The sequence below is a fragment of the Cydia fagiglandana genome, chromosome 5 (genome assembly GCF_963556715.1).
Source record: "Cydia fagiglandana chromosome 5, ilCydFagi1.1, whole genome shotgun sequence".
Taxonomy (NCBI): Eukaryota; Metazoa; Arthropoda; class Insecta; order Lepidoptera; family Tortricidae; genus Cydia; species Cydia fagiglandana.
This window is the reverse complement of record NC_085936.1, coordinates 22,225,355-22,252,101: the sequence shown is the minus strand read 5'-3', so window position 1 is coordinate 22,252,101 and position 26,747 is coordinate 22,225,355. Positions and strand designations below refer to the sequence as shown.

Below are 26,747 nucleotides of genomic sequence, written 5' to 3'. Positions count from 1 at the left end.
TTGCTACGCTACAATAGAGAGTGCTTCCGGTTTAGCAGATATTAGCAATTTTCAACACTAGGTACTCCGCATTCATTGTTAGTAACAACTTGTTACCCTACAAACTACTTGCACCTTACAAACTTTGAATTTGAACCCCATTTCTATTCGTTGTCCTTAATGATGCACTGTCAATACCTACGAGTAGAGCCTTTCTTAGGCGAGCTCTACTACAACCTTGAAAGGATATGTTGTATGACAATTCAATTCGAATACTTAAGTAAAAAGTTACCGGCAGTGCGCATGTGGCACCCTTATGGAATGTGATCATATGTTTCATTAGCTATTGCCTATCTAGGCTATGTAGCCTATCTACATACCTACTGTTATTTCTTGGAACGTAATATACTATTAAATAGACTGCAGTGCTTGTAAATATGTATGAAGCAAAAGTATGCAAATCTCAGTGTCTTAGTGTAGTGTCTTATTTACAAGGGCAGTAGTTAAAGTCGAGTTAATAAATATAATCTATACATTTTTTTTAACATTATTGCAATGGGCTAAGGGGTGAAGAAAAGTACCTATAGGTAAAGTACATAGGGTCGGCCTAAGTCGCAAACCTCGTAACTCTTCCGGGGGAGGTTTGCGACTATTATACTCGTAAGTATTGTTGTCCAAGGTAGCAATTACCAATTTCCTTACTACCTACGTAATATACCTATAAACTAAACGTTAAATAAACCGTGCTAAACATGACCATTTTGTTGTAATCGACACTTATAGACTCTACGGATTACATTTGGGATTTATTGGAAGAGCCCGAATCCAGGTTCAAAACAACCCGGATCCAATACAAAATAGATTGCAATCAGTACGCTGTGAGTGAGTGATGTACTCGTACGGCGGCGGCTGCGTGCCGCGGATCGATCGCGCGGAGGCGCCGCGGCGGCTCGCCTCCCGCATTCGCAAATACGCATCGACCAGCGTAACCTGACCTCTGCAATCCTATCAGACGCATATTCAAAGACTACCTATATAATAGTTTGTAAGATTTGTGGTCGTTCACACACGCATCTGCAAGTTAATCCGGCTTAATTCCTCTGCGGCATCAGACATCGATTGTTTTCCGCGGTCCCGGCGGAGGAGTCGTGACTGATTCGCGGTGCAGCGGGATGGAGGCTCGCGACGCGAGGGGGGGGGGGGGGGCAGGAGAGGAGGGAAAACTGGATGCCTTGGGTGGGACGAGCGAGAGTAGAGAGCGCGTAGATAAGACACTTTATGAATAAGTTTAGTGGGGTACCTGCTAGTACTATTTAATTATGGATGGATATTATAACTTACAATTACTACAACATACAGGAAAGACGTAAATAATAAATTAATTATGCTTGAAATTATTCATGTATGTACAATGTGTACGTACCTACCTACATACTTGTTGTATGTATGTATTATGTTTTTTTTTATATTAGGTACCTATTTTAAAGCAAATATTTATCATTATTAATTTGATAGGTCTGGAACGGGCGTGTAGAAGATTTAGGTAATACTTGCGCACTGTACCTATTTTTTTTAATTTATTTTTTACATACCTACCTACATATTATATGTATGTGTGCGTCAAAACTGTTCGTCGTGTTTTATACGGTTTGCTAAAATTAAGCTTAACACAATATAGGTACCTAAACAAACTTCTTTAGGTACTTCAATATATTATATCCTATTAAATTAGTATTTTTACTCTCTGTAGAGTCGTAAGGTAGGTAACATAAAATGTTTAGAGTGAGTAGTTACGAAAACAGTCTCTAAGAGGCGGCGTTTATGAAGGCAACGCACAAGGGCTGCGCAGCCTTCATTGCTATTCACCAGGCTGCGCTGTAAGCTGGCCAGCTTAACTCGGCCTCGGGCACGCTTACTCGCCAGCGATCCCGCGGTCAGTTTACGGTGGGCGTTCCTTCCAACCTCCTCAGATTGGCGGTGGGTGCGCGAGCCGCAGTGTGCGGCGCGCCTCCACGCCGACCGACCGTCTCGACACTGCAGCCATGCGCGGTGTGCTACTCGCGCTGCTGGGCGCCGTCGCGCTGGGCCTGCCCGCCGCCGCCGCCGCGCGCCGGCTCGACCAGGACTTCGAGTTCGACGACGATGTGGTACCAACCTTACCTTAGTTCAGGGTCGGAGCAATCACCTACAGCTAATGGCGGACCGGGGCCGGGGCGCCCCTGTGCTTCAATAATATAAAGCAATGTGGATTGGGATCGTAACCGGTTAAAGGAAAAATCGTTAAGTTAAGAGGAAAACCGTGAAACGAACAATCTTTTCCCTGATGGAGAGTGGAGGATAGTAAATGATCAAAACAAAGTGGGCTGTAAACCTAGAGTAAATAAATACTTAATAATGAATCCACGAATTAAATCCTAGACCTGACCTTTTCATCCCTCCTGTACTTACCTAAGATATTGCGTTAATATCTCAATAAGCAAAAACTCTCCAGGGAAAAAATGATTCACGGCTTTCACGATACCATACGATAACTTGTGAGCTATTAGCTACTTACCTTTTGCTGTATGTATGTTGAAGTGTTTGTGTTAAATACGCGCGGGCGCTAATTAGCGCGCTTTTGTACGTGACCCGGAGGATTACGGGTTCAGCCTTCGTATTTTCGCCAAAGAGAATAAATTGGGGAGCGCTTCGCTCGCTCGTCAATTATGAACGCGAGATGTTCGTTCCACGTTCATTCTGTTTGCACGGGGACTACGAGTAGAGCCTATAGTTCATGGAGCGTGAGTTATGCGAGGCCAATGCGTCCCTTGGGCCTGTCGGTAGATATTATTTATATTATATTATGTAGTATGCTGTTTTGGGTAATTCAGGTAACCTATATATTTACCTACCTATTCCCCATTGGGTCGTTTTCGACCCGCTGCCAAAAACTCGCTCCTCTCACTAAAATTAGTAGAAAAAGAGCTCGTAACCTCTCAATGAGTCTATATAGACCAAAAACTATAGGTACCTAACTCTGGGCATGGGTTAAATCACACTAAAAGGAACCAATCGTGGAAGTCGTTACAACTATCTTAATAGATTAGGTAGTCGATTCTATGATATAAATAATAGAGTTGATAATCGGTTGAACTAAAATTATCAATATTTTTTTAAGTTTCAAGATGACATGTACTGGGACCGCGTCGAACACTGGTCGAACACCAGTACATTTAGGTACCTTATACATAGAATAGATTATACATTATCGTCGTATGACGATTATAATAGAGCAATCGTATGCACATCCACCGAGTGAAACACAACATTTTTCACCACATGGACACCAACGCAAGGAAAATATACTGACTGTAAAATATCAAACAAAATCAATTCGAAATATGTAAGTAAATATCATTAAATATTTATCATCCAAAAGTCAATTCTACCACCTGACATAAGGTAACAATTCACCGTTTGCATTTGATTACTTTGCCACACCTATGTGGATAAAATGCAACTTTCTTATCAGTTTTTGAACGATCAAGAGAGCTTTTAATTATCAGCTGGTGTGGTAATATAAATAGGTATAACCTGACCGATTTCTAAGATCCAGTTCGCCATAGATTAACTATGGCGTACTTGATCTTAGGATGAAGCAGGTGATGTTGAGTGGAGGGTGGTTGGTTGTGTTGCAGGAGGGAGCGGCGCGGCGCCCGCGGCGGTACCTCTATGACCCGAACAGTACGTATAAATACCTACCTACAAGTAGATAGTGGATCTAATGTTAGTGTCTATTTTGGTTCATACTTAAAATACAATTGTAAAACGTATTAATAATTAAAGAACCCTGGAACAAAAGACATCAACGAACGATGATCCCTCATGTTACGTCACCTGTGCACTTCGTTTCGGTAGAACTTAGATTTCAATAGATAGGTATTAGTTTAGTTTTATGGTTGACTCGTAGAATATATTGTCACAGAATAAGTAATAGTACTACCGTACAGAAAATTCACTCGTTCACAAAAGTCACATTTAGGTATAAAATTATACCTATACTCGCCGCCTGCAAGCAAAATTGAAACTTATATACCTACGTAACCGCGCACGAACCGTGAATCTTCCTTGCGCGCCGCAGTTTTATGACCGAGCTGTGAGTGTCGGTTCAGGGTTGAAACTTGACAAGCTTTTGTACCTATACATACCGATTTATTATTTTTAAGATTAATATGTAGGAATTACAAACGTTGATTCTGTAAACATATTTTTTTTATCCGGAGATAGTATGTCTGATTCTTACGGAAGTATTAGGTAAGTATGCCACAGCCGTATTCCTTTGAAAATATGTCGGTCAGTTCCTAATATATATTGTTTCTGGGCGACCAAAATCATTTTAAATTGGTCTAAACCGCTTTAGTTTTATGCAGACAAAACGAATTAGTTATCGAATTTGATTACTTAGTATTTACTTATTATTAAAGGTCATCTGCTTCCAGAAATATATACAGCCTTTGATTTGTAAATCAATGTATTCTGCTTTTCCAATTAATTAAACTTATATTATTTTAACAAAGAACCAGCCGTTACATCTCGATCATCTTGCCTCTCTAGAATACCCGCCTGTTATTTTTTTATTAAAAATCAATTCTTACCTACATTTTATTTGTTTTATTTTTAAAGATCGCCAGTGTTGCTAACAGACGGCCATTCTGTTGTAGGAATGTCCCCATTCCGGTTAATGCTCGGCCATTCTACACAAGGCGTATGGCCTCATACATTTATTTTATATCTCTTAACAATCAAGAATTTATTTAATCTTATACAATACATCATTAATAAGCATATAAAAAACTAAAATGAAATAAAACGTTCTATGGCAATGTATCACTTTGATATAACATAACGTTGATTATGCAAGCAATTATTTCAGAAATTGCACTCATCATCGTCGATTTAATCACACAATTCTTCAGCGTAGACGTCGCTTCTTTGCGAGTGTGCACGTCACCGTCGACGAGATCACGCACTCCTTCTTATGTGTACACGTCACCGTAGACGAGATCACACACTCCTTATGTGTACACGTCACCGTAGACGAGATCACACACTCCTTCTTATGTGTACACGTCACCGTAGACGAGATCACACACTCCTTATCTCATGTGTATCCGTCACCGTAGACAAGATCACACATACCTTCTTTGTTTTTAATGTGTATCCGTCACCGTAGACAAGATTACACATACCTTCTTTTTTTTTTAATACATAGTTTATTAAAATGTCTGTACAGTATAGTTTATAAGGATAATACTTAATACTTATGTATAATTATGTAAAAGACAAATTGCTGTGCCCTTACAGGGTACTTAAGTCATATAACTATTGGCAATAAAATTGTTTGAAGTTGAAGTTAATCGCTTATCAAAAACGTCAATTCGTAAAATAGGTAACAAATATTAATCAGAAACACCTTTATTCCTTTATTTTTGTAATCTCAATACTTGTACCCTGTACAATGATTGTATATTTTTTTTTTATAATTTACTGGCACTACTTACATATGCCACTAATATTGTATTAGTGTATAGTTATTTTACACTACTCCAATATTATTTAATAGTTACAAGTGATATTCCAAATTGTAGGCGTGTAGTTGTTAAAATTTGTATGTAATCAAAATTAACACATACCTGAGGTTGTCTAAACGTTCTTACCACTTCGGATATATTAAAGGTCATCTGCTTCCAGAAATATATACAGCCTTTGATTTGTAAATCAATGTATTCTGCTTTTCCAATTAATTAAACTTATATTATTTTAACAAAGAACCAGCCGTTACATCTCGATCATCTTGCCTCTCTAGAATACCCGCCTGTTATTTTTTTATTAAAAATCAATTCTTACCTACATTTTATTTGTTTTATTTTTAAAGATCGCCAGTGTTGCTAACATTATGTTATGTTTTAAAGTTTAAAATTCACCTTTCAATATCGTCCGGAATGTTATTTCTGCTTCCTTGTTCTTCAGATATCCGTAAACAGAACAATATCTTTTATACGGATTAGATCGAGATATAGGTTTCGAAGCCATTGTGTATTTTCAATTTTGCGCGAGCGCCACGTGACACGACTATCGTGCGAGCCGAGCGGCATGCGGCAGCCCACTGCCATACGCCGCGCGGCGCGGCGCGCCGGCCAAATGTACCTAAACTGCGTAGTGACACCCTCCTGGTATTGTGTACAACAGTGAGATAAATTAGCCTTTCAAATTTCGTACCTTAATTACTAAGTAAGGCATTCGATTGAAGGTTCTTTATTATGTCAGGATTAAATAAAAGGCATATACCGAATGCACAGTTGTGTAATTATTGTCATAAAGTTGGTCGCTTGGATTTGAATGTGTGTGGTTGCAGGCCCGCTGTGCCGCGCGCTGGTGTGCGCGCGCCGCGAGCAGTGCGTGCTGCGCGACGAGCGCACCGCGCTCTGCGCAGACCGCGCGCGTCTCCTGCGCAACGGGTATGTAACAACTCAAACCTACTAATATAATAACACTCCGTCTTATGAGCCTTACAAACCTCACCGATATCGCGCATGGGATTTTTAGGGTTCCGTAGCCAAATGGCAAAAAACTGAATCCTTATGGATTCGTAATGTCTGTCTGTCTGTCTATCCGTCCGTATGTCACAGCCACTTTTTTCCGAAACTATAAGAACTAATACTGTTGAAACTTGGTAAGTAGATGTATTCTGTGAACCGCATTAAGATTTTCACTTAAAAATAGAAAAAAAAAACTATAAATTTTGGGGGCTCCCCATACTTAGAATTAGAACTGAAACTCAAAAAATTTTTTTTCATTAAATACGTGTGGGGTATCTATGGATAGGTCTTCAAAAATGATATTGAGGTTTCTAATGTCATTCTTTTCTAAACTAATAGTTTGCGCGAGAGACTTCCAAAGTGGTAAAATGTGTGTGGACCCCCCTTCCCCTCCGCCCCGTAGGGTTAGATCAAGAAAAGTCTGCAATAGAATAAACCCTATTTCGTTTGCAATAAGATTTACGACTGGTCAGACGATTACCTGCATTGTAACGTTGTAATGTTGTAATTGGGTTGGCAACAACTGTCAAACGTTTGCATAGATGGCGCCATCATAGCTTGCCCCTTTTTCTATGAGACTTGGCATCCAGGGTAAGTATTAAAAAACAAAAAATTGACAGAATTCTAGGGATTGACAGGGCAAGCTATGATGGCGCCATCTGCTAAAAACTTCCACCGGCCAGCCCCATTGATAAACAATATCGTTCACTTTACATTCGAATTCAAGGACACATAGCAGCCTCTATTGTTTATATAATGAATGACATTATGTACCTAGTTTGACATGCAGCACTGGCGTGAGTGGTGAGTAATGTTCCTCGTTAGTGCTATCTCGGAATGTTGCAGAGATGTGGTGGTGAACGCGGAGTCGGAGGCGGTCCGCGAGGACGACGTGTTCTACGAGTCGTCCGCACCCGCGCCCGCGGGCGGCGGCGGCGGCGGCGGCGGGGGCGGCGGCGGCGGCGACCAGCGCTGCGTCGGCTGCGGCTCCGTGCCAAGGGCACAGGTACTTACGGTAGCAACTAGTACCTGAGCGGGTCAGGTGCACAACATGATCTGCACACGCTTTCATCATTCGGTCAATTCGAAAATCCCATTCGCTTGGCTACTTCTGCTGCTGACTGTTTTGGACACTGTGACGACAGTTTTATCTTACGGTTACAAAGTCAGGACTGTCAGGAGTCACGGTTTAGAAAAAAAATATGTCAATTTTGTGTGCAGTTCCTATGCGGCTCCGACAATCGAACGTACTCATCCCTCTGCCGCCTCGACTTGCACAACTGCGTGCGCCGGCCCGCTCCGCCCGTGGCGCTCGCGTGCCGCGGGTTCTGCCCTTGCCGCCACCGCGCACAGGACTCATCTGAACATGACGTGAGTTGGTCTAAGATCCGGCATATAGGTATGGTCGACTTTCTTCGATACGTCTGACGGATGAAACTTATATTTTATGAAAGAAAATATGTCCCAGAAAATAATAAATAAATAGGGTTGCCTAAAGACCATATTAGTAGGAGATCCCATATATGTATATAGGACCTTCACCAATCTGTCTGACGGATGAAACTATGAAAATATGAAAGAAAATATGTTCCAGAACATAAATAAATAGGGTTGCCTAAAGAAATATGGTCAAGGCTATTTATAAAAAAAAAATTGAAAAAAAATTTTTTTTCGGCAAATTGCATCGATTTGTCTGACGAAATAAGTTTCAATGGAAAGTATACAACTTGTACAACATAAATCAACTATATCGATATTTGCACTCATCTGTCTGACGATTGAATTATACATCAAAATGATGGTAATTTCATTGCAAATACAATAGTATAGGGTTGCCTGCGAAAATCCGGTCACAAATAAGGGTTGCCAGGCTTTTAATTAAAATAAGAAGGGAAGACTTTCAGCGATAGATAACTCATAAACGGCTTAACTGATCATGTTTGTTTTAATGTTATTTGGTTGAGTTTTTTAAGCACTATTTTCATGATTTTTTTAAATATTTTTTGGACAGATCGTTCAAAAGTTAGAAGGAAAAACCTTGTTTTTTTCTTTCTAAACGATTATTTCCGAAATGATTCACTTTATCAAGAAATGTTGTTTAAAGACCTCTATTTATTATGAAAGGCCTATCCTATCCAACGACATCCCACACTATAAGGTTGAAACGATAAAAAAATTGGCACACACATTTTGTTTCATTCAAAGCGATTATTTCTGATAATGTTCAATTTATCAAAAAATGTTCTTCTAAAACCCCTATTCATTTTGAAAGACCTTTCCAACAACATCTCACACCACAGGGTTGACACGAAAAAAAATCCTCACGTACATTTTGTTTCTTTCGAGGCGATTATTTCCTAAAATATTCACTTCATCAAAAAATGTTTTATTTAAACCGTATTTATTTCAAAAGACCTATCCAACGACATGTCACATTACAGGGTTGAAGCGAAAAAAATGGTCACATACATTTTTTTTCTTTTTTTTCGTTTGATACTTATCTTGTAAGATGTCATTTCATATGAGTTTTAAAATAAATAGGGTCCTTCAAAAAACATTTTTGATAAAGTGAATATTTTAGGAGATAATCGCCTAGAAAGAAACAAAATGTACGTGAGGATTTTTTTTTCGTGTCGACCCTATCAACCCTATGGTGTGGTATGTTGTTGGAAAGGTCCGCCAAGTCGAGCAAAACAAAGAGGCCCGGCCGTACCATCATTTTCCTGAAGCGATTCAGGCCATTTTCGATGTCCTGTAATTTTGTGCTGGCTGAAGCTAGAACCCTGAATTTTCAGTAAAAAGCTAAAAAAAATATTTTTTTTTGAAAATTAACTATGCCATTTAGTTCTCTTAAACGTACTTAACCATACCCCGAAGTTAACGGAATTCAATAAAAACACGGTGTATATATAGGGCTTAACATGCTTAAGATATATAAAATTCTCAAAAATATTTAATTTTAACTTGTAGTTTAAGAATTATTGTACGTCATAGTTCTTTATTTTCGACACTGACACACTCACATTACATATCATAACTTTTTTGTAGTAGAAGCGTTGCGAGACTTAAGACATAATCTAATACCTTTAAACGCGTACCTAATTCTTGTTTATTTATCTATCTATTTAATATTACCTTCAAACTAGCAATTTTCGTTTATTTATTTATATATGGGTATATTTCGGGGATCTCGGAAACGGCTCTAACGATTTCGATGAAATTTGCTATACAGGGTGTTTGGTCCATCGTTTGCCAAATTAAAATGGCGGATAAGTGGGATAGTTTTCTATCTTTTGACTGTTTTGACGCCCTTTAAAATTTTGTTGGGCCCACGTTTTTTTTTTCTTTTTTTGTTGTTTTTTAAAAATCTTCAGGGCCGACTCGTTTAAACTTCTTCTTCGACCTAGCGTTTTCCCGGTTTAGCGCCAGGGTCCGCTTTCCTGCTCAGTCTTCTCCACTTTGCCCGGTCTTCAGCATCCTCGGGTGTGAGATTGTTCTCTCCCATGTCCGCTGTCACGACGTCCAGCCAGCGCTTCTTAGGCCTACCGCGTGATCTAGGGCTTTGGACAGTGAGATTGAGGCATCTATTTCCGACGTAGTCTACTGGTCTGCGGCGTATATGGTCATACCATCGGAGGCGACTTTCCTGCAGCTTATCCGCTACGTCACGGATTCCTGTATATATGGGGGTTTTCGGGGGCGATATATCAATCTAGTTAGGTCTTTACTCTGGGGAAACGCGCATATTTGAGTTTTTATAATTATGTTTTACGAGCAAAGCTCGGTCTCGCAGATATTCATATCATCATATCATACGTATCTAATGCCATCTCACGAGAGTTGTCATATCCAGGAGTGGCACCGCCGCGGCCGCCGCCGCGGACGCCGGCCGGCGGCGGCGGCGCGCGACAACGCCGTCCCCGCGCGGCGCCGCGAGCGCCCCGCCCCGCCCCCCGCCGCGCCCGACGCCGAGGGCTGCGCGCCCGACAAGATGGCCGACCGGTTGCTCGACTGGTTCTCCGTGTTGATGGACGAGGCTGGGGAATCGCCGCCCGACCGCCACGGTACGTACCTTTTTTAAACGGGCGGCTTTCGCGCTCAACTAACGTATGGTCATAGGACCATAGGACTTGTTTGTTGTTCGAATAACTAACTAAAACGTTATAATACCTACAGGGTTCCCTCGTGACTGCAAGCCGGAGACGCGCTGGATGTTCGCGCACCTCGACACCGACGGCGACGGGATGTTGTCGTCCACTGAACTGTATGCGCTTAGTGAGTATCATATTCAAATTATTTATATTAAATGCTAAGAACGTTATTGACAAAATTCCCTCGTGACTGCCAGTCGGAGACGTGCTGGTTGTTCGCGCACCTCGACATCCGATGGCCACGGGATCTGTATATATGCGCAATCAAAATGCTTACTTATATACTTACGGCCCGATTCTAACTTTAAGATACATCAACTAACTTTAAGATCTAGAAACGATATAGATTAGATACGTCAGTGTCAAATGTGACGTTTCTTCAAACAAATACGTCACTTTTGACACTGACACATCTAATCCATATCGTTTCCCGATCTATTAATTGACGTATCTTAAAGTTCGAATCCAGCAGTTATTGCGCTTAGTGAGTATCATACCTATTCATCAGTTCATTGGTAAAATCTGGGAACGTAGGTCACTCGATAAGTTTTCTATATATAAAACTATTCAAGATATTTAGCACTATTTACTAATAAAATTCGAAATACTCTCTATCATTCTCTGTAGAACGTTCCTTTTGTATTTGAAAACATTCGTCTTGATCCGATAGGGCAGAATTCGCAACATCATCAGTATATTCACAACACAAGCCTTCTTGAGCTTACCGTGGGGCTTACTCAATTTGTGTAAAAATGTCCTATAATATTATTAGAGCAAACGCGGGATCTAACGACAACAGAGCTTCCTCATTCCAAGATGTTGATGTAGGATTTCCGAACTAACCCCTAAGGCCCACTTGCACCATCCCACTAACCCAAGGTTAGGTGGTAAAATCATTAACCCATTGTCGAATAATACTGGTAACCGTGGTAACTCCAACTTAAACCGGTTAACCCCAGGTTAGTGGTATGGTGCAAGTGGGCCTAAAAGTTGCCTCCATGCAGAAACTCGCGAACTAAATTGACAGGTCAATGATACATCCTCGTAAATATAGGCCGCGAGGGCGCGTGCGCCGTCTTTAGCGGTCACGCAGACTACAATAAACATTATGCCTACTCATACGCACACAAACAAATATTATCGGTCCGATAGCTGACGGGGAGCTCCGTCATAGCAGAATTTATCGGAAGCGCCTGTCCGATATCAGTGGCCTATTTTATAAAGCTACAAGTTACAATTTACAAGCGGAAGTCTCTTTCTAACCCGATGTGTTAGAACGAGACTTCCGCTTGTAAATTGTAACTTGTAGCTTTATAAAATAGGCCACAGATGTCGTCGGATCGGACAGTGTGAAAAAGATCTAAATGTTACCAATGTGTCCAGGGCACGACTCGCGCGAGCGCTGCCTGCGGCCGTTCCTGTCGGGGTGCGGCGCGGGCGCCGGGCTGGTGCCGCGCGCGGGCTGGTGCGGCTGTCTGCGCCGCGCCGCGCGCCCCTGCCTCGCGCTGGCTAGAGCACACGCGGCCAGGGCGGCGGGGGGATACGTGCCCGCCTGCGACGCGGCCGGCTACTACCGGCCCAGGTAACATACTATACAGGCTGGTGCGGCTGTCTGCGCCGCGCCGCGCGCCCCTGCCTCGCGCTGGCTAGAGCACACGCGGCCAGGGCGGCGGGGGGATACGTGCCCGCCTGCGACGCGGCCGGCTACTACCGGCCCAGGTAACATACTATACAGGCTGGTGCGGCTGTCTGCGCCGCGCCGTGCGGCTGTCTGCGCCGCGCCGCGCGCCCCTGCCTCGCGCTGGCTAGAGCACACGCGGCCAGGGCGGCGGGGGGATACGTGCCCGCCTGCGACGCGGCCGGCTACTACCGGCCCAGGTAACATACTATACAGGCTGGTGCGGCTGTCTGCGCCGCGCCGCGCGCCCCTGCCTCGCGCTGGCTAGAGCACACGCGGCCAGGGCGGCGGGGGGATACGTGCCCGCCTGCGACGCGGCCGGCTACTACCGGCCCAGGTAACATACTATACAGGCTGGTGCGGCTGTCTGCGCCGCGCCGCGCGCCCCTGCCTCGCGCTGGCTAGAGCACACGCGGCCAGGGCGGCGGGGGGATACGTGCCCGCCTGCGACGCGGCCGGCTACTACCGGCCCAGGTAACATACTATACAGGCTGGTGCGGCTGTCTGCGCCGCGCCGCGCGCCCCTGCCTCGCGCTGGCTAGAGCACACGCGGCCAGGGCGGCGGGGGGATACGTGCCCGCCTGCGACGCGGCCGGCTACTACCGGCCCAGGTAACATACTATACAGGCTGGTGCGGCTGTCTGCGCCGCGCCGGGCGCCCCTGCCTCGCGCTGGCTAGAGCACACGCGGCCAGGGCGGCGGGGGGATACGTGCCCGCCTGCGACGCGGCCGGCTACTACCGGCCCAGGTAACATACTATACAGGCTGGTGCGGCTGTCTGCGCCGCGCCGTGCGGCTGTCTGCGCCGCGCCGCGCGCCCCTGCCTCGCGCTGGCTAGAGCACACGCGGCCAGGGCGGCGGGGGGATACGTGCCCGCCTGCGACGCGGCCGGCTACTACCGGCCCAGGTAACATACTATACAGGCTGGTGCGGCTGTCTGCGCCGCGCCGCGCGCCCCTGCCTCGCGCTGGCTAGAGCACACGCGGCCAGGGCGGCGGGGGGATACGTGCCCGCCTGCGACGCGGCCGGCTACTACCGGCCCAGGTAACATACTATACAGGCTGGTGCGGCTGTCTGCGCCGCGCCGCGCGCCCCTGCCTCGCGCTGGCTAGAGCACACGCGGCCAGGGCGGCGGGGGGATACGTGCCCGCCTGCGACGCGGCCGGCTACTACCGGCCCAGGTAACATACTATACAGGCTGGTGCGGCTGTCTGCGCCGCGCCGCGCGCCCCTGCCTCGCGCTGGCTAGAGCACACGCGGCCAGGGCGGCGGGGGGATACGTGCCCGCCTGCGACGCGGCCGGCTACTACCGGCCCAGGTAACATACTATACAGGCTGGTGCGGCTGTCTGCGCCGCGCCGCGCGCCCCTGCCTCGCGCTGGCTAGAGCACACGCGGCCAGGGCGGCGGGGGGATACGTGCCCGCCTGCGACGCGGCCGGCTACTACCGGCCCAGGTAACATACTATACAGGCTGGTGCGGCTGTCTGCGCCGCGCCGCGCGCCCCTGCCTCGCGCTGGCTAGAGGACACGCGGCCAGGGCGGCGGGGCCGGCGGGGGATACGTGCCCGCCTGCGACGCGGCCGGCTACTACCGGCCCAGGTAACATACTATACAGGCTGGTGCGGCTGTCTGCGCCGCGCCGCGCGCCCCTGCCTCGCGCTGGCTAGAGCACACGCGGCCATGGCGGCGGGGGGATACGTGCCCGCCTGCGACGCGGCCGGCTACTACCGGCCCAGGTAACATACTATACAGGCTGGTGCGGCTGTCTGCGCCGCGCCGGGCGCCCCTGCCTCGCGCTGGCTAGAGCACACGCGGCCAGGGCGGCGGGGGGATACGTGCCCGCCTGCGACGCGGCCGGCTAATACCGGCCCAGGTAACATACTATACAGGCTGGTGCGGCTGTCTGCGCCGCGCCGCGCGCCCCTGCCTCGCGCTGGCTAGAGCACACGCGGCCAGGGCGGCGGGGGGATACGTGCCCGCCTGCGACGCGGCTGGCTACTACCGGCCCAGGTAACATACTATACAGACTGGTGCGGCTGTCTGCGCCGCGCCGCGCGCCCCTGCCTCGCGCTGGCTAGAGCACACGGATCAGGGCGGCGGGGGGATACGTGCCCGCATATATGGTCGACCTTCACCAATCTGTCTGACGGATGAAACTATGAAAATATGAAAGAAAGTATGTTCCAGAACATATATAAATAGGGTTGCCTAAAGAAATATGGTCAAACTATTATTAATAAATATTTGAAAAAAAAAAATTTTTTTTTACAAGTTTCACCGATTTGTCTGACGAACGAAATAAGTTTCAATGGAAAGTATACAACTTGTACAACATAAATCAACTAGGTTGCCTATCTTTTTCCGGTCACTATTATGTGGTTGCCGTGTCTATATTAGAGGTGATTTTATATCGATAATTGCACTCATCTGTCTGACACTTTAATTATAAGTACATCAAAATGTTGGTAATTTTATTGCAAATTTATACAATGGTATAGGGTTGCCTGCGAAAATATTTTAGGAAATAATCGCCTCGAAAGAGTCGAAAGTCGAAAAAAACAAAATGTACGTGAGGATTTTTTATTCGGGTCAACTCTATGGTGTGGGATGTTGTTGGAAAGGTCTTTTAAAATGAATAGGGGTTTTAGAAGAACATTTTTTGATAAAGTGAATATTTTCGGAAATAATCGCTTTGAAAGAAACAAAATGTGTGTGATATTTTTTTTATCCTTTCAACCTTATAGTGTGGGGTGTCGTTGGATAGGCCTTTCAAAATAAATAGGGGTCTTTAAACAACATTTCTTGATAAAGTAAATCGTTTCGGAAATAATCGTTTAGAAAGAAAAAAAAGGTTTTTCCTTCTAACTTTTGAACCATCTGTCCAAAAAATATGAAAAAAATCATGAAAATAGTACTTAAAAAACTCAATCAAATAAAATTCAAACAAACTTGATCAAATAAGCCGTTTATGAGCTATCGCTAAAAGTCTTCCCTTCTTATTTTAATTAAAAGCCTGGAAACCCTTATTTGTGACCGGATTTTCGCAAGCACCCCTATACCATTGGATTTGCAATAAAATTACCATCATTTTGATGTATAATTCAAGCGTCAGTCAGATGAGTGCAATTACTTATCGATATACAATCACCTCTTTAAACACGGCATGACGGCAACCACATAAACCGTAGGTATACTTTCCATTGAAACTTATTTCGTTGTTCAGACAAATCGGTGAAATTTGCCGAAAAAAATTTTTTTTTCAAAAATTTGTTAAAAATAACCATCACCATATTTCTTTACGCAACCATATTTATTTATGCTCTGGAACATATTTTCTTTAATATTTTCATAGTTTCATCCGTCAGACAGATTGGTGAACTTCACCAATCTGTCTGACGGATGAAACTATGAAAATATTAAGTGAAGATCGACCATATGTGGGATCTCCTACTAAGAGGGGTCCTCTGAGAAATGAAATCGATGTAAATGCCACCTTTTATAGTTACCTAAGTACCTAATTAAAAGGTAACTAAATGTTGCTTGTAATAAGGTTGATTTTGGATCTTGCTGTTTTTTGAAATAATACAAATGAGTGTTGCTTGTTCTACGATTTATTGAAGACTGAAGTGTGTTTAGGATAGTACTTATTTAATACGATATGCGTGTGTGCGTGGATGATGCAACATATAAGATTTTTAAAACAACTTTAACATACCGCCCACCAAAAGGATATTGATTATCCTTTTTCAAATTCAAGTAATCATGCAAAATTTACAACAAAATTAAAATACAATTAATCATTAACACATTCATTAGGTGTAAGTTTTCTTAACCAGGTTTGCGTAAACATCAAAATTGGAAAGAAATTTACAAATTAGTATAACAATAAAAATAAATATGTTCTTTATCAGAACAAATATATTTTTTTGGAAGTTATACACAAGTATAACAGTACCTAGTTAATTTTAAATTTACAAATTAATATAATAATAAAATAAATGTTTTTTATCAGAACCTACTTATAATTTAACGTCTACCTATTCTGAGACATCGACTGGAAAGAAACAAAGTTTACTGATAGAACGTTTAACAATATTTTCACCGCTCTTGACACTGTACACTCGCGTTAGGCCGTCGTTTCCAGGATGTTTGTCGACAATGCGTCCTAATAACCACTTTCCAGGAGGTAAGTTTTCGTTTTTTATTAATACGATTTGGCCAATATCAAATTCCGGTTCCTTTTTTGTCCATTTCATTCTTTGTTGAAGCGTTGATAAATAATTTTGTTGCCAAATGTGCCAAAAATCATTTAACATTTTTTGCAGGTGTTGCCAACGAGATAAAACGTTCGTGTTCACATCTTTGAAAGTTGGTGATGGTATGGTTATCGGTGCCTCTCCAATTAAAAAGTGTCCTGGAGTTAGAGGATCCGCGTTTTCATCGTCGTCTATGGGAACGTAAGGCCGTGAGTTAAGGCACGATTCGACCTGGCAGATCAGAGTTGAAAATTCCTCAAAGGTAAGATGAGAATTAAGGACTCTCTTTAAATGGAACTTCATGGACTTTACTCCACTTTCCCACAATCCACCGAAATTGGGACTATATACTGGTACAAAATGCCACTGAGTTCCATCTTGTGCTAGCTTTGTAGCTATATCTCCATCAAAGTCCAACTTTGCTTCTTCAAATGCATCTGCCAACGCCTTATTTGCTCCAATGAAGTTCCTCCCTTGGTCACTCCAGAGATTTGCACACCTACCTCTTCGTGCAACAAAACGTCTGAAGGCTCCAATAAAGGCTTCCGAGGTTAAATCTCCGACAAGCTCCAAGTGTATGGCTTTAGTAACCATGCATACGAATATAGCTATATATGATTTCATCGTTCTTAATCCTCTCCCCTTTGACATAAGTGTCTGATATGGACCTGCGAAATCGACGCCACTATTCAGAAATGGACGCGCTGGGGTAACCCGTTCCTTAGGTAGATCTCCCATTAACTGTTTCTTGGCAGTGGCGTTCTGTCGTGCACATATCAGGCATTTGTGAATGTATGATCTGACCTTTTGTTTCATTTTTAGGATCCAGTATTTACTTTTTAGGTAACACATCATCAACTGTTGTCCGCCATGAAGCGTTCTCTGATGAGCATCAGCCACAATTAAAAAGGTAAGTCGGTTCTTACTGTCCAGAATTATAGATGATAAAAAATAAGGTAGTAAATTGGTTAGTAGATAAAAATTACGATCAGGTGGAAGACTTGCTAGGATATGTAGCCTAGCCAAGCCGCACAAGTACACACACTCACACACACACACATACACACACACACACACACACACACACACACACACACACACACACACACACACACACACACAATAGTTAAGTATATGATAGTATAATACTAAATAAAATTGTAAATTAGATATGGAAGAGCGGTGCCTCCCAGCACAGGTTATTTTGTAAATAACTTACAGGGAGACACCAGCCATTGGTAAAAATATGTAATGGTTTTTAATGAAATAAAGAATTTTGTATTTTTGTAAAAAAAAAAAAGAATTTTGTATAGGGTTCTTACTGTCTTCGTTCAGATTTGCGTGTTTAAGACGACCGCCCACCCTGAGTATATTAACTTCATCCAGGTAAGGATTTAATGATTTCAATTTACTGTCACATCTTACATTTTTGTTATTTTGTAATCTAGTTATATCATCATTAAATGCTTGTTGTTGAACCAATTTAATGCAAGTCGTCAATGAATTTTGTAACTCTTCTGTTGTGAATGTAGGGTTCGGGGCAAGCTTCTTATAATTTAAAAAGCGTTTGCAGTATGTAACTGTCTTAACAAGTTCTTGTAAATCATCAAAATTGTCAAACTGGCTTATAATTGAATAATTATCTTCCTCTTGTACTTCCAAGCTTGTGTGAAAGGTTCGTTTCATTTCCAGGTCTGTCGTGGCATCTGATTTATTAAATGGAATGTCATGAGTCTTTAGCCATTCTGGCCCGTTCCACCATAAATGATGTGAGATGAGTTCTGGTAATGAGGAACCACGTGACGCAATATCCGCAGGGTTCGATTGGGATGTGACATGATACCATTTATCGCCAATATCATCGAGAATGGACACCACGCGATTTCTGACGAAGGTTTGCCAGCGGTTAGGGTCTCCTTTTAACCACGACAAAACTATTGTTGAGTCACTCCATGCGAACACTTGGCTTTCCGGGATTCTCATGGCTTCTCTTATTTGTTTAAGCAACTTTGCAAGCAGCGCAGCGCCACACAGTTCTAATCGTGGCAAAGACACTGGCTTCACTGGACTTACACGGACTTTAGCTGCTATGATATTCGTCTTGAATTCACCTTCTTCAGTTTCTACTCTTAAATAAGCGACAGCTGCATAAGCCTTTGTAGACGCATCAGAAAATCCATGTATCGTAGTTTTATCTAATCTTAGTTTAGTTGTGTGTAGCCATCTTGGTATATTGACGTCCTTTAAGTTTTCAAAATTGTGTCTTATGTTTAACCATTCTTCTTTTATTTCAGGTTCTACTTCATCATCCCAACTTGATCGGTGCAACCAAAGTTTCTGGATAAGCATCTTGGCTTGAATTATGCTTGGTGCCAACCACCCCAAAGGATCGAACAACTTTTGTGTTTCTGCTAGTATGTTTCTCTTTGTAATAGTTATCGGCGGCTGGGGTAGTTCAAGTTTGTACTGAAAACTGTCTTCACCCATGTTCCAACTGATACCTAGTGCACGTACAGTTCCGTCTAGGTTGATGTCCATGTTTACATTACTGTTTCTCTCATCAGGTGGGAATTGCTTTAAAAAGCTGGTGCTATTAGACGACCATTTCTGCAGATCGAATCCTCCGTTTTTCAGAATAATTGCTATATTTTTCGCTACATCTACGGCGTCTTCTGTGTTATCTTGGCCCGACATGAGGTCATCCATGTAGAAATCTTCTTTAATCGTTTTTGCAGCTACTGGATGATGTTTTCCTTCGTCTTCTGCGACCCTTTGTAACGTTTTCACAGCTAAGTATGGTGCAGATGCTGTACCAAACGTGACACGAAGCAGGCGATATTCTTTAATAGGGTCAGCTGCACATTTGCGCCAAAGTATACGCTGCAGATCTGCATCTTGTTTTGTAACCAAAATTTGACGATACATTTTCTGTATGTCTGCAACGAAGCAGATTTTCTTCATACGCCATCTCATGATTATGTTCCTTAAATCTTCTTGAAGCTGTGGACCCACCAGTAACTCTTCATTAAGTGAAATATTGTTTATGCCTTTAGATGAAGCATCAAACACAGCTCTAACTTTAGATGTGTCCTTGTCGTTCCGAATCACAGCATGATGTGGGAGATATACTGATGGGGCTTCTATTTCAGTGTCTGGAACTTCTTCCATGTGCTTCAATGTTGAATATTCTTCTATGACTTTGGTGTATTCCTTTTTGAATTCTTCGTCCTTTTCAAATTTTCTTTCTATGTTTGAATCTTCTCAGTGCTATGTCCTTTGTTTGTCCTTCTGTTGACTTTATTTCCTCTGTTCTTGTGGGGAGTTTCACTACATATCTTCCTTCTTTTGTTCTGGTAGTTGTATTTGCATAAATAGATTCACAAAGTTTCTCATCTGCTGTAAGTTCTGGTTTTTCTGCTGACTCCAGTTCCCACATGTTTTTTACCAGAAGGTCTAAATCGAGTTTGTGATGCATGACAATAATATTTTTTGAAGAATTGCCTTCAGCGTCTCCGAACACAATCCATCCAAGGCTTGTATTTTGTGTACATGGTGAGCCTGGAGGACCCTTGATTAAGCCATTCATTATAATTTGTGCATAGACCTTAACGCCTAGAAGCATGTCTATTCGACCTGGTTGATGGTAGTTCGGGTCTGCCAGATCGAGTCCATTAAGATGCTGCCAAGCGTGATGAGTCTTGGTGAGTGCTTGTGATGGAAGTTCAGCGGTTACTCGAGTAGACAAGACAAATGCATTGACGTTTAGGTTGAAGTCAGTGTCAAATCTTGACTGAAGCTCACACTGTACCATACTGTTGACCGAGGTCTTCATTGATTCCAGTCCTGTGGCTGAACCCCTGACAGGTGTCTTGTGTAGTTTCATCATCTGCACGGCTCTCTCCGTGATGAAGTTCGCTTCTGAACCTTGATCAATCAAAGCCCGCAGTGTGTGCACTTGCCCCGACTCACCCTTCACTAGGACAAGCGCTGTAGCTAATAAAGCATCTGACTTTTTAGTAATGAAGTGCGTTGCTACAGTGATATCATCTTCTACTTCTTCTTTTGGTACGTCATCCTCAGTATTTTCTTCTATCTGACTAAGATGTGCCTTTATATTTTCATTCTTTGTGTGTTGCAATAGAGAATGATGACGTTTGTGACAGACTTGGCAGGATGTTGGTAAACGACACCTGAACACGGAGTGACCGCTGAGTAGGCAGTTATAACATAGATTGTTTGTTTTCACGTAGTCAGTTCTTTCAGTTACGTCCATATTTGCAAACTCCTTACAGTGGCTCAGCGTGTGATTATCATTACACTTGATACATGTTCTACTTGAAGTCGCTGCTGGTGTTGTATTCAAGCTACTTTGTTCATTTGAAGGAGCTGGCGAAGTTAAATGAAAGGTTTTCTGCGTAGCCGGTCGAGAAACTGAAGGAACGGCCGAAGTAGTGTGGTGAATAAATTCCAAAGTACGGAATTTGGTTTCAAGAAAAGTCCTCAATTCAGACCACTTCGGTAAGTCATCCGGTGTACCCTTAAAGGAATATTCTTCCCAGTCCTTGTGGGTCTCTGTATCCAGTTTCAACACAATCAAATGCACTATCATAGGATCCCAGGACTCGACAGATACTTTAAGGTTGCTTAGACTGTTCAAACACTCCGTAGTTGTGTCTAAAAGTGACTTGATTTGGTTAGAAGTTTGCGAGTATATCTTTTTCTGCGAAAATAATCTCTTCATAATAGCATTAACAATGATTCTTTTGTTTCCGTAACGGTTCTTTAAAGTCTTCCAAGCTTCGTCGTAATTAGCGTCTGTTACTTGTATGTTCTTGAGTAAAGCTTGTGCTTCGCCAGTGACACTATTTTTCAAAAAATGCAACTTCACGACGTCGGATAACGAGCTGTTGTTGTGTATAAGTGACTCAAATATGTCTTGAAACGTTGGCCAATCTTCATAACTGCCACTGAAAACTGGTGGCTGTACGCGAGGTAACTTCACTTTATCGCCGGTTATATTAGAACTGTCAATGGCCGTACTGGCAGTATGATTACATTTACCAATCGAAAACGACGATAACATGTCCTTTATATCGCCACTTAAGCAGAAGTATAAATCTTCATAAATGTAGTAATCTTCATTAACCAAATATGGTATATCCATTCGCTTTTCCGTAGGTGTACACTTAAGAAGGTCTTGATGCGCATTTTGAAATATACTCCAGTAATGTTCTATGCTTTTTAATCGCGACTCAAGATACCCCTGTGTAAGTCGTGCTTTAGGACATTTCTTGAGATTTGTTTGAGTTTTTTGTAATATAGTTGCTGTATCTTGTAACAAACTTATTAATTGTTCCATATTTGATATTTTGTTTCACTACATTTCACGTAAATATCCTTAGGTATATAAACGACGAAAAAGTTCACCCTTAATGTTGATTAGTTGCACTCAAATGTTTCATGTTTATTCACTTTATAACTTGCTATTTAATTGCAAAGTAAATGCAAAGATCACAAAATGTTCACTATGAAAAAACTGTCGCCGGCCGCCTTATCGCTCTGGAATGCTTTTGTTCTCGGGTCTCCGGCTCCAGACTTCTTTGTTGCTATCCGGTTCGGTATGGACCATATGTTGCTTGTAATAAGGTTGATTTTGGATCTTGCTGTTTTTTGAAATAATACAAATGAGTGTTGCTTGTTCTACGATTTATTGAAGACTGAAGTGTGTTTAGGATAGTACTTATTTAATACGATATGCATGTGTGCGTGGATGATGCACACATATAAGATTTTTAAAACAACTTTAACACTAAATTAAAAAAGCCATCATCCAACCAAATTTATTTTTGTATTTTGTATTCCAGGCAGTGCCACGCCGCGCTCGGCGTGTGCTGGTGCGTGGACGCGCACGGGCAGGAGCTGCCCGGGTCGAGGGGCAAGGGCGCGCCCACGTGTCCCGGTACTTATTCTGAGCTTTTCCACGTTTACGTAATATGCTTGGAAGAAAACTGATTTTATTTTCTCTAATAAACAAAAAAAAAACTTTCAACCGAAAATACTTTCGAAAGCGACACTCAAATCGGTGCATGTTTCAAAATACCTAATATGTAAGAATCAGAAGATTCAGAAGCAGGTATATACATATAGGTACATACGCTGTCTTAAACTATTAATTTTTTGGATTGATCATGTCCTATTGATCGAATTTATACCCCAAAAACTACTGTGGTCGGGTTAACGTAGTCACTTACCTTACCTATTTACTTAATAAAGACGATAAATAAAACTTTACCATCTTTAATAATTCCAGGCGAAAAGCTGTCAGCGAACGCTATCAGCTTGAGCAACGAGACGGGCGAAGACGCGCAAGAAGCGCAGGAGCGAGCGCGCGACAAGCACGCGCACGAGCGCGACCCCGCCGCCGCCCCCGCCGAGCACGACGCGCGCGGCGCGCCCGCCGACGACGAGGACGCGCTCGCCGCCGGCAGCGGCGACGCCGAGCTGCGCTTCTGAACACCGAGAGCGAGCTGTCGCACAGCATAAACACGACCCCACCGTTGTAATATATATAATTGCTCTTTCAATCCGAAGATAATATAAGAAGGAGCCGACACGGGAGCGACGTCGCCATCAGATGTACTGTACCTACCTAACAACGTGCCTAAGGGTGTAGCAGTAGGTTCTATCAGTTCGATGTCATGTTCACCACACCATACACCATACACAAGGATATTATTGTACACCATATAGACACCATAGTTAACAGCATTTATAGACACGGATATTTTTGATGGCGACGGTGCAGTTTATACTTGGAAAATAAAATACAATTTTAACAATGTACTAAAGCTGTAAAAAATCTACATGTAATTATAATACGTCCTTTTGATTTGTTCGGTCTCAAAATCTTTAGCTAACGGCGCGATTCGGGAAACGAATTAGACATTCGCTAGATATGAAATAGTAACGATATGTGACGTTCCACGGCAAAAGGTACCTTATGGCCGCTATAATATTGGAGCGGCTATAATAATAGCGTTTAAGCGCCTTCCGTCATAGGGTACCTACCTTTTTTCTTAGAACGTCACATATCGTTACTATATCTAGTGAATGTCTAATCCATTTCCCGAATCGCGCCGTAAGAAATTGATACACGAAAGATTTTCATTCACTTCTTTATTTGGAAATATGGGCACAGTTGTGATGAGTCTGATGTCCTTGAAACATGTACAATCGGCAGCAAAAGTACATAAACAAATCTTTAGTTCACGACAAACTTTTTAAAAAGATTAGGTACTTACATGGATGAAACAGTACAATACTCGTAATATGAAACTATCATTGAAATGCTATAGTACATTTCGATGCTAGTGCGGAAGGTATGTCATTACTTCACGAGTACCGAGATATCTTGCCACGAGCCGCAGGCTTCCGCACGTGTATCGAACGACGTTTTTTAATACAGTTGCGAAAAAATAAGAAAAACATTGTTAATCGTACACTAAACAAAAGTGGTAACAGTGACAGCTCGGTTAGACGTCGTCTTTTAGTATATTATATCTATGGGCGTTTGGCAGCTATTCCGTTCCATTCAGTCAACTTATTAAGAACGGAATTTTCAATATTGAATATTAAAAAATAAACGTGTTATAATGATGAAGAGGTAAGTAATTAAATATGAAATATGTCATATTTTTCGTATTCTTACATTAACGGTAGGTTTTTATGCTGATTACGACGTTTAAAGGAAACTAATATTAACACTCATCAATAAGTAGTCGTGAATTGGAACAAGTATAAATTTAAAAAAATTGGAAAAGTAAAAAGCACTAGTTCGAGATAACCAACTTTCCGCACGCTAAACAGCTACGTAAAGTAGCACTTTTGGAGCAACTGTATTAAAATAGTACATTGTGTATTAAGGGCGGGAAATAAGAAATTACGAACGAGTGTCAATTTTAAGCCCGACGCGAAGCGAGGGCTTAAAATGTTCACGAGTTCGGAATTTCTTTACCGCCCGTGGCACACACAATGTTTTTCATCACACTTGTAAGGAAAAAAAGGAGAATTAATAAAAACAAACTTCTGTATAAAACACTTTTCCGCCCTAGGGCGAAAATTTCAATTTCCCGCCCGCAAGCCCTACGTGTAAATAAGTGTTTTTCATCACACTTGCTCGGAAAAGATTTTTTCCGCCCTAGGGCGAAAATTTCAATTTCCCGCCCGCAAGCCCTACGTGTAAATGAATCTTTTCCGAGCAAGTGTGATGAAAATATATTTTTCAGCAGATGTCATTTTAATCTACTATTTATACTTACTAGAACTTACTTAAACTATGTAGGATGTTCAGGTATTTAGTTTTAGAGCCCCATTTCGCCGCATGCTACCTGACAAAGCGGACCATGAGTAGCCTCAGCAGATAGATTAGTTTACATAAACACTAGATATTCTAATTAGGTTCAAATTAGTCGAGGATTTAACTTTAGTTGAATGAATGACCTTGCAAACTAATATTGGTCTAAAAAGGGACCTGCATCTGGCCTAAACTGTTTGCTCTTTTGAAATATTTATTTACCGTCCAAAGAACAAACAAAAAGATGAAAAATAAATATAAATTAGCAAAAGGTTGATACTTAGCTACTCTTCCGAGATAGTATTGTTACTTTTTGTTCCATTTAGATGAAGTCTTTTGATTCCGTGTAGGAAGCTTTCATAGAATAGTATCAAATTTAAATGTTGTATTAACAGGCAGATTCAAGCCATGTAACGGGCTATGTACTTGATAAAATATATTTATAGGATATGTTAATGTTGAACCATAAAATGTTTTGGAGTGTGAAGTGTCAGACTAGAGGGTCTGTGTAAACATGTAGGTAATAATAATAAAGATAGAATAAGCTTATGAATGTTTGATATTACTATAGTGAAGCCCTGCTCCGATGAGAAGGGCCTCAGTAACAAGTCACATTAGGTAGACAATTATTTGCACTTTTTTAAATCTCACTGTATGTAATGTAACAAAATAAATAAAATTTAGCCTGTATGGTACTTAATAACAAATCATGTTTGCTTTGCCCCTATTCCATGTCCCCATAACAAACTCTGTATAACCATGTTCTGCAGTACCTCTCCGAGTTTTACGCCATGACAATAGGGGCTATTCATAAATTACGTCATTTCAAATTAGGGGGGGGGGTCTGGACATCGGATGACGGTAGTATGAAGTAGGAGGAAATGGGGTCATTTGAAGCATGATTTTTGGATGATTATAGGAGGGGGAGAGGGTCAAAATCGTCAAAAATCGATGACGTAATTTATGGACAGCCCTATAGCAATATAGTAAGAGTGATTTCACTTTAGAAGTGGACTAATTTATTAGCAAACAACTGCTTACATAAAAAAGAAAGACAAACAACTCACTTTTAAATTGTCATCACACAGCTTTTGATGATATTAATAAATGTTTTGATCTATACAACAAACATCTAGTCAACACAAGTTATTTAAAAAAAATTGTATTTTTTTTAATACCACATCGGTGGCAAACAAGCATACGGCCCGCCTGATGGTAAGCAGTCACCGTAGCCTATGAACGCCTGCAACTCCAGAGGTGTTACATGCGCGTTGCCGACCTGTATTTTGCCATAGACTAGGAATTAGACAGAGCATAGAGCAATTATTTCATGAAACCGATGCTGCCAAAAATACAGGGGTATGAGGGACGAGGTGAGCGAGTCCCGTGCCATGATTGGTCTGTTCAAAGACACTTTATCGAAAATGGAGTAAAACTACCGTATATTTGTGACAGAAGGGGTAGCGCTACTATGCTATGTCTGGAGGATTCCTATGCATTTTGCAAACCGTAGTAGGATGTTTGTATATGATTTATCACATAAAGATATATTTGTCACCAGACCGCTTAGCATGACTTATGTTGTCACTCACAACTCTATATTTCAATGGAAACCTCAAATTTCGAGTCGCGTGCGAAAACTCGAGTTCTACAGTTGTTTACAGAGTGACTGCTAGTGAAATGGTGGCCATCAACAATATAAGATAACTGAGGCTAATTTATACCTTCATAAATTACTTATAGCAGCAGTG

General features: G+C 42.4%; 1 protein-coding gene across 1 annotated transcript; it reads left to right on the top strand.

The window, feature by feature from the left end:
• The first annotated feature begins 1,955 nt into the window (after nucleotides 1-1,955).
• Nucleotides 1,956-25,703, top strand: LOC134664767 (uncharacterized). The gene is made up of 15 exons (XM_063521511.1): nucleotides 1,956-2,126; nucleotides 3,657-3,702; nucleotides 6,374-6,476; nucleotides 7,404-7,563; nucleotides 7,779-7,928; nucleotides 10,411-10,621; nucleotides 10,734-10,832; nucleotides 12,092-12,290; nucleotides 12,444-12,586; nucleotides 12,877-12,997; nucleotides 13,151-13,293; nucleotides 13,858-13,986; nucleotides 14,277-14,397; nucleotides 22,508-22,602; nucleotides 22,954-25,703. Exons 1-15 carry the CDS (start codon nucleotides 2,022-2,024, stop codon nucleotides 23,154-23,156), a joined length of 2,028 nt encoding a protein of 675 aa, XP_063377581.1. The 5' UTR covers nucleotides 1,956-2,021; the 3' UTR covers nucleotides 23,157-25,703.
• Nucleotides 25,704-26,747: the final 1,044 nt, after the last annotated feature.

What these genes read in the sequence shown, in the direction of transcription:
- LOC134664767 (XM_063521511.1), top strand. Translation starts at nt 2,022, where the DNA reads ATGCGCGGTGTGCTACTCGCGCTGCTGGGCGCCGTCGCGCTGGGCCTG. An exon ending in ATCGCCGCCCGACCGCCACG is followed by an intron (nt 10,622 to 10,733) that starts GTACGTACCTTT and finishes TAATACCTACAG; the next exon opens with GGTTCCCTCGTGACTGCAAG. An exon ending in CACTGAACTGTATGCGCTTA is followed by an intron (nt 10,833 to 12,091) that starts GTGAGTATCATA and finishes CAATGTGTCCAG; the next exon opens with GGCACGACTCGCGCGAGCGC.